Source organism: Diuraphis noxia, unplaced genomic scaffold, assembly GCF_037042655.1.
Source record: "Diuraphis noxia isolate RWA-SAM2 unplaced genomic scaffold, SU_Dnox_SAM2 contig0002, whole genome shotgun sequence".
NCBI classification, from domain to species: domain Eukaryota; kingdom Metazoa; phylum Arthropoda; class Insecta; order Hemiptera; family Aphididae; genus Diuraphis; species Diuraphis noxia.
The window spans coordinates 41,004,209-41,018,882 of NW_028301712.1; the positions used below are offsets into that span (position 1 = coordinate 41,004,209).

At 31.6% G+C, this 14,674-nt stretch overlaps 1 protein-coding gene across 1 annotated transcript; it reads left to right on the top strand.

Moving 5' to 3' along the window:
• The first annotated feature begins 12,650 nt into the window (after positions 1-12,650).
• Positions 12,651-14,417, top strand: LOC149058459 (uncharacterized). Its single transcript, XM_089221447.1, has one exon. It carries the CDS (start codon positions 12,983-12,985, stop codon positions 14,126-14,128), a length of 1,146 nt encoding a protein of 381 aa, XP_089077573.1. The 5' UTR covers positions 12,651-12,982; the 3' UTR covers positions 14,129-14,417.
• The last annotated feature ends 257 nt before the right edge of the window (positions 14,418-14,674 follow it).

A 14,674-nucleotide genomic window follows, 5' to 3' on the forward strand; every position in this document is an offset into this window, starting at 1 on the left:
GGCTATTTTTTTATTTATTCTAATTATTATTTTACCAGATTTTTCAATTATTATTTAAAAATAACAATTTAATTTAAAATAATGGCTACTTTAATAATAAATTATAGCTATAGTTTTATTTATAGATAATAAATTGAATTAAAATATCAACTGGTATAAATGTTCTGTTACATCAAGATTGCTTGATGATTTTTAAGAGTCATAACATACACTGAAGACTTCTTTATAAATTCTGAAAATTTAATTAATAATATTGATTTCATTTTGTTAACTTTGATCCATATTGGTATTTTACATGGTAATTAATATATAATAATTATTTACATTATATTTCATAGAGTATTTGTCAGTCATATTTTTAGACATTATTATAATTGTTATTTTATTAAGATTGAATATAGATAAGTATATATTATATATTAAGTTTTAAAAAATTATGTTAAATAAAAAGTTAATTTTACATTCACCATTAATTGTCAAGGCTATATAAACAGCACTACAAATTTAGAAAATGTTACCATATATCATATTATGGAAAATATTTAATAAAGATATTTGGTGAAGATGTCTACATTTATTACTTATTGGGTTTCGCCAGAAGAATAAAATCATTTTCATAATAGCATATAATTTGTAGTTAGTTTAATGAAACCAACTACATTCACTTTTCTATCAGAAAAGATGCTGATGTCAAAAATCGGAGCATTTTTATTACCTCAAATGTTGATGACAGAATGAAGAACAATTACCATTGTAAATATAACACAATCATCACTGTTCAGGATCTAAAAAAAGAAAATTAATTGAAAATAATTTCTTAAGTAATTTTTTTAGACTCCAACAGAATTATTTAATATTAATGGTAAAAATGAAACAAAGTTTTCTTGTCGAGTCAACTAAAAATAATAAAAAATAATTTAGTAAGGTTTTGAGGTTGTTTTTATCAAATATAAAATATAGAATTAAAATTAAATCTTATTATAAAAACTATTTATGAAAACCATATCAATTTTGATCCATTTCAAACTTGTTTTAGTTGACTTTTCAGACCTTTTATTACATAACTATTCTCGAACGCAAAGTAAAGAATCAAATTTAACAGTTAAAGTAAATAACATCCGAAATATCCTTACCGAATATGTTTTTAACATTTAGTTATTAGCACTTTAGAAACTCCACCAACTGTACATGTTAATTAATTTATTATAGGTAATAGGTACCTATACTTACATTATTCATTTAATATTTTTATTAACTATTAATATCTTGGATATTACATCCAAATTAGTGTCAATTCAACAAAACAATATCACGATTCAGGTTTGATATACGCGGACCAAGATTTGAGATATTAAATTGTATCTTAAGGTAAACTATTTGAAATTGTACCATAGACCTACAACGCTTATAATGCTAGTGGCAATTCTCAGATAGGTACCTAATTCTAATACACTAGTCGAGTAGGTACTTGGGTTTGGGTTCCTAATATTTTTTGGGAAGTAGGTATTACGGTGTAATACTCTATACTAACTTTTTATATTTTCCATTTTCATTTTTAACAAACTTCTCTCTTAAATCTATATAAATTTAAACCAAATAAGGTGATGTGGTCAATAATGTCTTTTTACAGTTTTTTTTTTTGATTAATTAACCCGTGACTACATAGGAAATAGAGTGGTTTTTTTAACTCTGAGGGAAGGTACGATTGATTTGAAAACGTGTATATGTGTCAAGGTTTTTGCCACTAACAACCCGTTAGGTACCCATCCGGGGACTAGTGAAATCGGGGCGGTGCGTACACTCAATCACGGTGTTGCGTGAATGATTGCAGCAACCACGCCGCGCCAAGTCATTTTTTTCAATTTTATGTTGGTAGTTTTCTCAATATTGTCCGGACACCAAATAATGTAAATTATTTCATACAAAAAGCCAGACATATTATAATTTATTTAGGTATATTACAAATTGAAATTTATTTTTCTGTATTAGTAATATGGTATTTACTATTTCGAACAAATTCTAACTAAATTTCGCCAAAAATAACAAAACGATGATATGCATCATTTTAGATATAATTTTGTATAAACAACTTCAAAAACATTCTGTGGTTGTACAGGACTTGTTGTGCGGCCCCAGTCATGTTTCATGAGAATGGCCGACTATTACATGTATTCCTTTTATGATACGTTCAAAGATCTATTACGGTGCGTCAGTGCAAAGAACAGGACGATAGGAGAACTGTGACCGAAGTGATTGTCACTCTATGGATGGTAACCCCGACCGCTGAGCCCTTCCCGGACAAACAGGGTATAATATATAGTATTTTAAATAGATTAAACATCTAAACGTATAGGCAACATTGCATTAAACAATACCCACTTTTACATTTTATATATGTTGCAGGCTTGCAGCCGTTGCAGGTATGCCTCACATATTATAAGTACCTATCTACTATATTATTTTATAATATAGAAGTTACGTAGGTATATATATTATATTGTTCACTCTCCGTCTCCAGTGGAGACTCTCCACTGTACTGTGCGTGTAGCCATTTAGTTTTTATATTGTCTTCATAAATCTATAATTAATTTAATGTTATTTGTTTGAAAGTGTTTTAGTTATGGAACACTGGAAAGGAAAAGTAGCGATAATAACTGCCAACTGGTGCCAGTGCAGGAATCGGCAAAGCAATTGGCGTGAAGTTGGTGAACTCACGGTGTCCATGTTGTAGCGCTCGCTAGAGAAAAAGCTAAACTTAAGGTTATATTTTAAAAAATATGGCTATTTATTTTTAATATTTTTCAACTGTTATCGTAACAATATACGAGGACGACGAGTCTGTTTGTATAGAATTTTCAAATCTTATATATAAAAATAAAAAATAATTATAAATTTATATATCAAAATAAAATGTAAATTTTCGAGATTTTTACGAATTTCAAACGCTCAAAATAAAAAAAAGGCGGGTAAGTCGTGGATGTCGCTCTGCTGTACAGACAGTAGGTTACAAGTGGGTTACTGTAATTAATGGAATTAAATTTGAATCCAATGATATTATATCATTGTATACGAAAAACGATTCTGAGCGAAGACGGTTTATCTGTCTAGGATATATTATAGATTATTAAACATTTTCAAATCTTAGATTTAAAAAGAAAATTATTTATGAATTCCTAGTTTGAAATAATTTGCGAATTTTCGTGATTTTTACATATGTTGTCAAACTTCAAACTTTGAATGCTTGTAAAAAAAAATTGTGACTACGCATTTCTTTTATTTCTCAATTGCTATTGTAAAAATATGATAGGAGCTATGTATTAAATTTTCAAATCTTAGATATAAAAGGAACATTTTTTATGAATTTCTGGCATAAAATAATTTATGAATTTTCGTGATTTTCGTGATTTTTACATATGTTGTCAAAATTCAAACTTTGAATGCTTATAAAAAAAATTGCGACTATGAATTTCTTTTATTTTTCAACTGCTATTGCAACAATATGTTAAGAGCCTTGTATTAAATTTTCAAGCTTTTCTGCCAAACAAATACATTTTTATCGATATTAATTTTAAAAAAACTAATAATGATCGAAAATTTCAAATGCCTATGAATAGTTCAACTTAAGTCGAAATTTTTTGAAAATTGCATGGTGGATATAATATACTTATATAAATATTCGGTGAAAATTTCATGTATCTATGGTCATTCGTTTTAAAGTTACATCAAAAACCAAAATCGATTTTGTCGAAAAATGAGTGTGCGTAAAATTTCCCGTTTTTCCCTTAATTTTTAGTTGTTTTTCTCGATTATTTAGAAAAGTACTTTACTATTGACCCCCCAAAGTACCAACTAGATTCACTTTCTGATTGAACGAGGTACTGAAGTCAAAAATCAAAGCATTTTTACTGCCCCAAAACGTGATGACAGACACAAAAAAAAAAAACACATATCATGGTAAAATCAATACATTCATCGCTTCGCTCAGAATCTAAAATAATTGCAGATATGCGCTCAAATTTTTTTTCAATTTTTACTTACGACTTATGAAGAAACTTGTACTACATATTCAAGTTTTTTTACTGATTGAAAATGTTCTGTATACATTGCACAAGCGCAACTAGGGTCAATTTTTTTGGGGGTCTAGAATTGTATAAGTCACACTAACCCGCGTTTAACTCGTGTATATTTTTTCTATGACGAATAAAAAATTCGTAAGTCATGGCTTTATTAAAGTAAGGCTAAGCCCCCCATCCATAACCCCCACCTAATTGCGCCTATGGTGCATTGATTTAAATACAATAATTGAAAATTCCATATGCCTTTCAATAGCCTAACATAAGTCCAACTATTTTGAAAATTGTATAAATTTGGCATAAATATTTAATTATGTATTGTAGTTTACTATAATACTTAATCCACTATAAACCTGAAAATTATGTAAATTTTAAAGTAGTTTTATAACATTTATTGAAGGAATTAGTAAAATCATTATATGGGAAAAGAAATAATCATGCGGTACTGTACATACGCAAGTTTGTGATGTGACAAATGAACAAGCCGTAAGTAATGTATTTTCTTGGATCGATTCTACACTAGGAAGAGTTAGAATTTTAATCAATAATGCTGGAACGGCAAAGTTATCAAGTCTTCTAAGTGAGAAAAAATATATTTATATTTATTTGGTTTCTTTTTTTTATATACATTTTACATTATCGATTGACTTACTTAATAATACGGAAGATTGGCAAGATATAATAAATTTAAATGTGTTGGCATTAAATGTGTGCTCGAGAGAAGCTTATCAATGACAAGAATTCAAGTGACCAGATATCGACCAGTATCTGGTCGGACCAGATATCGACAAGAATAAGATACCTATAGGCTATAATACAATATAATAAAGATAGAAGTAATAATAATAATAATGACATCAACAATTATTATGTACGAGTACACGTCAACAATTGTCAATTATTAATTTATAATATATTGAAGTAAGTTAAAAAGTATACAAAACAAAAGTTATAGGTACCTATTATATTATTCATTTACACAATAAATATAAAATAATGTGGATTTTTTATAGTTATAACACATATTACGTTTAATAAATTCTAATCATGTTAATTTTCCTCTCTCGTAAAAGATTATTTCATTGATGACCAAAATAGTGTGCTGCCGAAAACAGTCATATCAGAATGGCCAAAAAGGAAAAGGTTATTTATTTTGGCCGAAAACGGTGCTGCTCAGAACAATACAACCACATTTTCAACCATCGGCTACAGTCGTGGAAAACTTATTGAATTCATTAAAATATGTATTTTGTATTATACACAACTTACTACATTACTTTTTTTTACGATTGATTATAAATTATCGTTATTATTATTGTAATTTAAAATTTTTAAAGTACTTTTACAAATAAAAAAGCAATTTAGAAAAATCAAATAATATGATGCCTGTTATAATTTTAAGTTATAATTATGCAATTTTATCAACTGATAAATGATAATGTCCAGAGTAAGTAGAGATAAGTTATTTATTTATATTAAATAGAATTTTCACGTAAATTTATTTGTGTGCACGGAATCCATTACAGTTTGAGGAGAAAAATCTGTGTTAAAACTAAAGCTACGTTTCCGTAAGCACGAAAATAAAATCTGATAATAAAAACAAGTTTTTTCGTATTCTTGTGGATACTAAATTGATTCAAGCTGGAGATTTCCGCTTGAACTCATTTCGATGCTCATGTGCTACTATAAAAGGCACTCATTATTACTTATTATAATATGTATAGTTATACTAAGTATTATATTTTATATTCGCTACATTTTAATTGAGAACCTATCCAATAATTTTCCAGTCAATTATCTTTTTACTTTCATAACAGGTAAAATTAGAGTTCGTGCGTAAATTACCCCTTGAAACCTAACCTATGAGCTACCCATTTATTTGGACGCGGTCATCCGGGTGTGTGCGCGTGCCAAACGACAAACTATGAGTGGAAAAATCGAAATGTATAATAATCCATCGTAAACCGCGCGCACTGGTGTTTAAATGATCGCCAATATATTATTATAGGTATTTATGGTTGAACGGGGAAGGAATACAAATGGCATAACGCGTACCAATATACAGGAAACCGAAAACAGATTCACTGCATAGTGTAACATGTACGGGGTCTATTATGATAATAAACACACATAATACACTGGTAGAGGTACATATTATTATATATTTGTACATCCATATAGGTAGGGCGAGGAGTCGGTTAACATTGAATTTTTACAACGGCGTCGTGTATAACAATAATAATGCAATACATCTGCCACGCCGCTGACATAAACGCATGTAAATCATATTCAGATAAAAAAATATCCATGCATATAATATATAGGTACTATATTATGTACTTGTACTTATGTGTATAGGTACATAATATTATATCTGTGTATACAGGGTGGAAGTTGTTTCATTTAATTCGTCCCCACGGTCAACAACAATTTTATTTATATTTTAAAGGAATATTTTTGAAATTTTACTTTAGAAAATTATAAATAGAAGCGTCCACAATGATAAAAATGTAAACGTTTTTGGTCTACATATTGAAACACAAAATAAAAATAAAACTATTAAATATAATTATTTTTGCGTTCCTTGCTGATAAATTTCAGGTGTATAGGTAAGCCAAATCATCAAACTTATCCAAGTTATTTGCGCAAACATTCTTAACTCGATTTACTAGCTTTATTATAATAATATTTTCATTAGGTTTATTTTTATAATATTCAACTAATAATTGTTTACGTTTTAGCTGAGATACTAGCCGGTGATTGAGGAGTCGTGTAACTTAGTAGACGGGTTAGTGGGTATCATGGCAAGACACCCTGTACATCATAATAGTGGTTCGTATATACACATACACAGCAACTTATATATACCATAAATGTAAAGAAGATATGCCTGTTTGCTACAGGCCACAGCGCGTTTGGTTTCGATTGAGTGTACTGTCATAATAATAATTATAATGTATATGATAGTATAATTTGATTATTTGAATACCATTAAATCCTCAATCACTCGCACATATCATTATTTTAACACACCGTGTGCTTCCCATCATCATTACTACTATTTTACCCGACATCAAGTTCGTTTTTTTGCTTCTATCAATTTATACAACCATATTATTACAATATAGGTAGGTGGGCATTACTTAATACTTATATATTTAGTATTGGTACGTATTATAACGCCATATCGTCATCCTGCGCGACAGTATGGTATTTGATATACAACTGTAAATGTTATATTGTTTGTCGAAATTTTTTTTCACTTCATCTATAAATACACGAATATTAATATTCTCGTATTATAATATATGCGACGCGTATAATATACGTATAGCATACAGAATGTATAAGAAAATGTATTGAACAGATTTATCATTTAAATTGTAATAGTTCAGTTATAAAATCGTCCAGATTCATAAACTGCAGCAGTTCATATAGGTACATATAGGTATCTAATATCTAGTATGTATCCCTACCCACCTGTATTTACGTATATTTTTCAATATACAGTGTTCCGTAGATTTTGCAACTGCAGGTCAAATAAAAATCCACAGAAAACTATTTTAAACACGCGTCCCACAAAATAGAAACCTCATGTAATCACTTATCAATATAAATATAATATGATATTGTTAATAAATTTCAACGGCGAGAGAACTCCATCATCAACTTAAAATAAAATTATACTAGATCATGGAATATCGCAAATTAAATCACACAAATAAGGTAAAATCGAGCAACATTCCAACATCACGAATTCACAAATATAGTCCATAATTTCATAAAAACACACAGGTTTTTAGATAGGTGTAATTAGCAAATACAGTTTAAAATAATGTGTCAATTCAATGAATTATAATATTATATTTTACGATCGTAAAATCTATATTATAAAATCTGCTCTAATTGTTTTACTACTCAATGCAGTGTTGGTCATTATCATTTTTTTAAAATTAACTCCTGTTGTTCTTGGTTGGTAAGAACTCTACTGTTGTGTACCATATCTACATTTGTAAAGATTTTATTTTGAATCATTCTAAGATTCTATTTGGAAATTGTGGTACTCTTAATGAATTGAAGATTGTATTGGGTTTTCAATATTTTGTTTTTGTCTATATTATTATTGTTTAATTTGGTATATTGATAATTATTCTCAAGAGTTTCTATTCATTATCAAAATGCGTCGATAATGTTAATCAATAATCAAGTAAATACAGTTGTCAGTTGTAACTAGTAAGGAGTAAGTTAGTAAGTATATTACTAAGTAGTACCAATATTATTAATCTATAACCTGACATGATTTATGTTTTGCTTGGTTCAGAATAGTAGTGTGTTTTAGTTCCTTCTGTACCCCCCGCAAATCCAGGGAATCCAGTTACCCCTCCCATCTCCACCCATCATATTACGCACGTGCCCGACTTTACCTCCACCCCTCCCATGCTATCACACACGTGTAAAACCTTATCCCCTCCCCTCGCATCCATGTCTATCACGTACGTGCCCGGCCTTTCCCCTCCCAACCATGTCTATCACTTATATGCCATGCCCCTCCCTTCTCATCAATGCATTGTTATCGTGAACCATGCCCCTCCCTTCTCATCAATGCATTGTTATCGTGAACCATCCCCCTCCTATAATCTGCATATATCACGTACTTACCTACCAACCCTACCATCCATACCTATCACCGTACATATACCCACTCTCACCCACCCCATCCATATCCATAACATACGTAGGTACCCGATCTTACCCCTCCGTTCGCGCTCGGTCATATCTATCACGTATATACCCTAACCTAACCTCACCTCATACCGTACGTTCCTTAACTACTACAAACCGCTGATAATTATAAGTAGTCAAATCTGAAATAGGTACCTACTCGAGAAGATTTAATTAGAAATATAATATACTTACTGATATTTAAAATCAAACATAAAATACATACGTTTTGAGATAATACATTAGTTAACTATAGGTATTTCAAGCTAGTATCTGAGTTAGACTTAATAGTTTATATATAGTATAACTGTATAAATAAGTTATTATTAACGATATCTCATTATCTTCTATTTATGTGAAGTATGAAAGTATTCGTATATAACTTATTATTATTATGATAGCTATTAACTCTATAATGATTTATAAATTACCTATAGTAAACAAAACGATTAAACGGATAACCGATACTAGTCAAAATGAATATAATATTAATAATAATTCGAATAAAATTAACCTTAGTTTATATTTCATTACTTGAACGAATATTTCATAGTCTTTATATTAATAATCATAAATTATTCACTTACATTAATTTACATAAAAATACTATAGTAGTATTATGATATGAATATAATATTGTATAGCGCATACAATTAAATATTAATGAATAAATAATTAAATATTAAATGTATATTTATTAATTTATTTGATAATATATCACGTATTTAGTATGTAGTATAGATTATAAGTCATAAGAACAACATTTTATTCTATAATTCACCCTTATTAGGTTTCGTTAAATATAGCGCTGAATACAATTTGGCTATGGGTATCACGGACTCACGGTTGCACAACAACAATATCAGTCATTAAGCGAGTAGTCCTTATTATATTATTAGAACGTATTAGATTCAAAAACAATAATAATTATTATTTTTTATAAGGTACGTGTATCGTTGGAAGTGTATAGCATCCACGTCTAATGTGAATGTTATAATAACATTGTTATTATTCCACCACAAGCCCTAACCTCTCCCAATTCCCATCCCGTCAGTTAAACGCACTAACACCAACTCGGCGCGTAACATCGTAAAGTTTAAAAATGCCCACATACGAATGGTTAATACGTCGGGTTTTATCGAGCTCGACTCTTCACTTGATAGGACTTTAGTGTGGTATTAGAGAGGTAATACTGACAACTGTGTGAGTTATCCAACGTTTTTAAATTCGATAAAACTCGAGTTGGTGAATAAAATCAATGATTGCGTACGTATTAACCCGATAAAATATAATTTGAAGTTGGAGAGCGTATATGTGCATAATAGGGAATTACCCGCTGAGGATAGAGCTTTTAAAACTGTGTCGAGCGGGGGGGGGGGGTGTACATCCATAGTGATGTGAATACCATGATCGATGAGGACTTTGCAGCACTATTATGTCCGAGGTAGATTTTTAATCTAATAATTTTTACTCTCAAAGGTGCCCATGCAAATTTAGTAAAACAATCAATCACGCATAAAATATACTTATAGCCTTTGTTTTTCCTCGAATATGGTATCATTTCAACCAAGTCAGCTTGCCACAAATCATTTTTTTCATATATGTCAACTCTACGCCTCGTGAAATTTCTCCGCGATGGTTTGTGGAGTTCAACGGCAATTTCACGTTTAGACATTTGTAATTCGTTTAATTAACCCAGCCTCACGTAATTCCTCGAAAATAGATAAATCTCATTGGAAACACCTGTATTACCTACTGATTTAGACGCTAGAAGTAATCGAAGTCTATCGACCAACTCGTTTGGGTTATCCCAATACACTAAGCTATTTTTCTGTACTTTCATTAACACTTCACCACCACCACCACCACCACCACCGGTGGGGAATAATTTACTTATAATATTTTTATATTTTTTACAACTGGTATTTCTAATTTTGGCGCCAGATGCGGTTAAATGTGCTGATGTTTGAATTAATATCGATTTGTATACCTTTAAATCGTTATCCGTATAAATGGTAGGGTTTTTCAAAAACAATAGCTGAATAATACCCGAGGTTATTGGAATGTTGGATAAGTAGTCTCGTCGATAAGTATTACCTATGTTTTGAGTGAATTTTACTTCTTTATCACCTAAGGTAATATCACCGTTTGCGAGTTTCTTAGGACCAAATGTTTTATCTATATCCAATGACTTAAACCAATTTTCAATTCCTCGCTGATAATTCTCTTCATTAATATTAATAATTTCAGAACCCACCCCAACAGGTTTATCTTCTTTCTTACTCTAATTAGCGTATAAATCATGTGTATTTTATATTTATCAATTTAGTAAAAGAAATTAAAACAAATAAACCACTTTTAAAATGTATGGATTTAATCTAATTATTTTAAAAATTGCTCATGATTTTTTTTCATAAAGCATGTTTTGAATGGATAATTTAAAAATATTAGGGCATATTTTCGAACTTTTTAGTGTATATTTTAATGCATATTTTGACAATTTTTAGTGGGTGCATGAATACATTTTTATTTATGCATTTTTTAGTGCATGAAGTTACGAGCCCTGTTTATTACCAATAATTATTATGATACGTGTACTGGTATTATTATATTACTGTGCTTATTCGCTTGACTGGTCAAAGAAACGTATCACCAGTAATGTTTATCTGTTAGTTAAATTAAGTCACAAAATTATTGTATAATATGATTTGCACACGTTCCTGTAATTTGGAGTATAATTAATGTGGTCATAGGCTGACTATTTTTCTTTATTCATTGATTCTGCGTTAGTAGGTGACGTAATATATTAAAATCTGGCACGTCACTTGAGTCATGCGTTGTTCCTAAAACAATAAGCATACAATTTTATAGAAATAAAAGGAGTCAAAATTAAATAAATATCGACAAAAAAGAGCAGCTTTACAATTGTATATATTATATAATAATAAGTTGGCTTGAATGACTTTCGTCGTTATTTTCGCAAATATTTCAGTAAACAAACAACTATTATACATTATTTATTATTAAAAAATTGTTCAAAAATGTACAAAGAGCATACCAAAATAGAGGTAAATATTATATTATAGCCTAAAACTGATTTATAACTGAAAAAATAAAATTGTTTGGTATTTTTTAGATGGATCATTCGGAAATCGTGATCGTTCAAAGAAGACAATTGTAACGGAGTGCGACATAAAACGGTCCTTTTCAGGACCACTAACAACTAAAAACCACATGCAACACATATTAAACGCAGTTCCAAACGGCAGGTTTTACATAGTAAAGTTTCAACGGTATGACGAGGAAAAACCGCACTGAGCTAGTAACAGCCACCAGGCAACGATACGATGATGACTCGTCATACCAACAATCTACAAACAATCAGCAACAACTTTACCGATCCAAATGGGTATATATACCAGTAGATTTCAGAAACTCTTCACTCTTCAACTTCATCTCTAATCGTCAACAAGTCATCAAGAACTTACTACACCGACGACTAGAGACCAGAAGAACAACCTACACCGACTCTACAGCTCAAGTTCAGATCGCCGAGCAGACCAGCGTCGAGGCGAAGCGAACGCAGCGTGACCAGAATCAGCCGACCAATAATAGTCGGAGAACGAAGACCATCGAACCGGCAGCAACAAATTCGACGACGTTGAGTATCCGGGACGACAAGTGAAACCACCGGACCGAACGTCATACAACATTATATACGCGATTGCTGTCATCGATCCCGTTCTCTCCCTTACCGACCACTTGCTAAAGTACCGTCGACCCGAGCTCCTTTCCATCAAGTAGTAGCCGCTTGTACAAGCTACGCGCTACTGGTGGAGGACTCCTTCCCATATCTTATAACTCTATATAATATAATTATCTCACACCCATTATATGTGATAGGACCGAACGATAACATCGTCGGTCGAACACGAGCTCTCACCGCGTCAGTCCGCTTGTGTAAGTCTGACTGACGCATCCGTGAATCTCACTCCTCCCAGATATTGTACAAATATTAAATAATATATTACTTGATTAAATAAAAGACCAGCCATTAAATCCTAAAACCAAGGTATATTTATTTCTACAAAGAACGGTTGGTACTTAAACTTACCACACCGTATCAACTGGCGCCCAACTAGTAACTCAGAATCCACGACAAAGACCGAACAACAAAATCAGTCATAATGACGCGAACAAATAAGAAGAATGTGCAAGAAACCCCAACACACGAGACAACTAGCGAGAAGATAATCAGATTAAATGAAAGAATTGTAACATTGACCGAAAAAATGGAAGCCCAAGAGGAAAGACATAAACAAGTAATCAGTGAACTAACATCTGAACTGATAAAAATGAAAGAAGAAACATCAGCAATTAGACAATTGATAAATGACACGGATACAAGAATTACCATTGAAACTGCAAAACGTGAAAAAGAAATGATTACGTTAAAAAACACACAACAAGAGGAATCGTACACCAAACCGAACACCGTCGAAATGACAATGCCAACATTTAGTGGGAATGCAAACGAACACCCGAAGAATTTTTTGAAAGACCTAAGCTCGTATATGTTATATAAGAAGGTCACACCAGCAGACAAAATAATTCTTATCGAGAATTGTATGCGCGGTAACGCAGCAAAATGGTTCAACATGATTAAAGACGCAACACCGACGGAAGACACATTTAAAACACTATTTCTAAAACACTACTTCTCGGAAGATAAGCAGTGGGACATATTCATCAGATGTACAGAAGCAGGGAAAAAACCAATTAGTAGTAACTTCCAAGAACACTTCCATTACTGGATGGCCGAATTAAAATACTTGGACTCGCCAAAAATGGACGAGACACAGGCCATAAACTTAATTACGAAACACTTCCCAATAGCAATCCAAGCATACATTCAAACCACTCAAGAGAAAAAATTTTTGAACGTATGGGAGAAGTTAGGAGAACTAGAGAATGGGTATAGCAAACAAGCAACTAGCGACCAACAAGAAGAACAATATACGGTTCAAAGAAGTCGACCACCACAAAGAACCACAAACTCTTTCAATAATCGATTCGGACAAACACAACGTAGTCAACTAAACAACCAACCACCGACAACACGTCAAATGAACAACTTATCACAAAAAGGAGCGGATATGACGTCTAACGTGGCGACACACGGACAACAAGCACAGATCAACAATAATTTCAAGAAAACCATTAAACAAATCACATTGACTGAAGAAATCAATGACGACGAGGAGATAGAAGGAGACGACACAGAGGATACTGATCAAAAAAACTACGAACAGGGGACTGTGGAATCAGACTGACCACAGTACGTAACACCCCAAGTCCAACGAAGATCCGCACAATCAGTTACTACAAAACTAAACACAACGGGAAAGATCCAACACAGCACCTGGTCGAGCTAGACACAACCGAGTTAATAAATGAAGACGATTTTGACACAGCAACTCAACAACCCGAATTGAAGGGATGTCCTTACGTAGACATCGTGATAAAGGAAAAGAAATACGAAATGCTAGTTGATTCGGGTGCAGAAGTAAGTGTGATATCCGCCAAGTATGAAGATGAGATACGACAGGACATACACAATATACCAACACTCCCATTAGTCGGAATGTGTATACACTTAGCAGTCGGCGAGAAACCGACAAAAGTGACAAGACAAATACTCATACCAACAAAGATCGGCGAAGTCACGATTCATACACCGTTCATCATCGTAGACAATTTGAATGAAAACGGAATTTTGGGGAGTGATTTTTTGGAACTTAACAACGCAACAATAAATTATACACAGAACAAAATAACACTGATCACAGCTGCCGGAAATACATCTCTGACAATAAAAA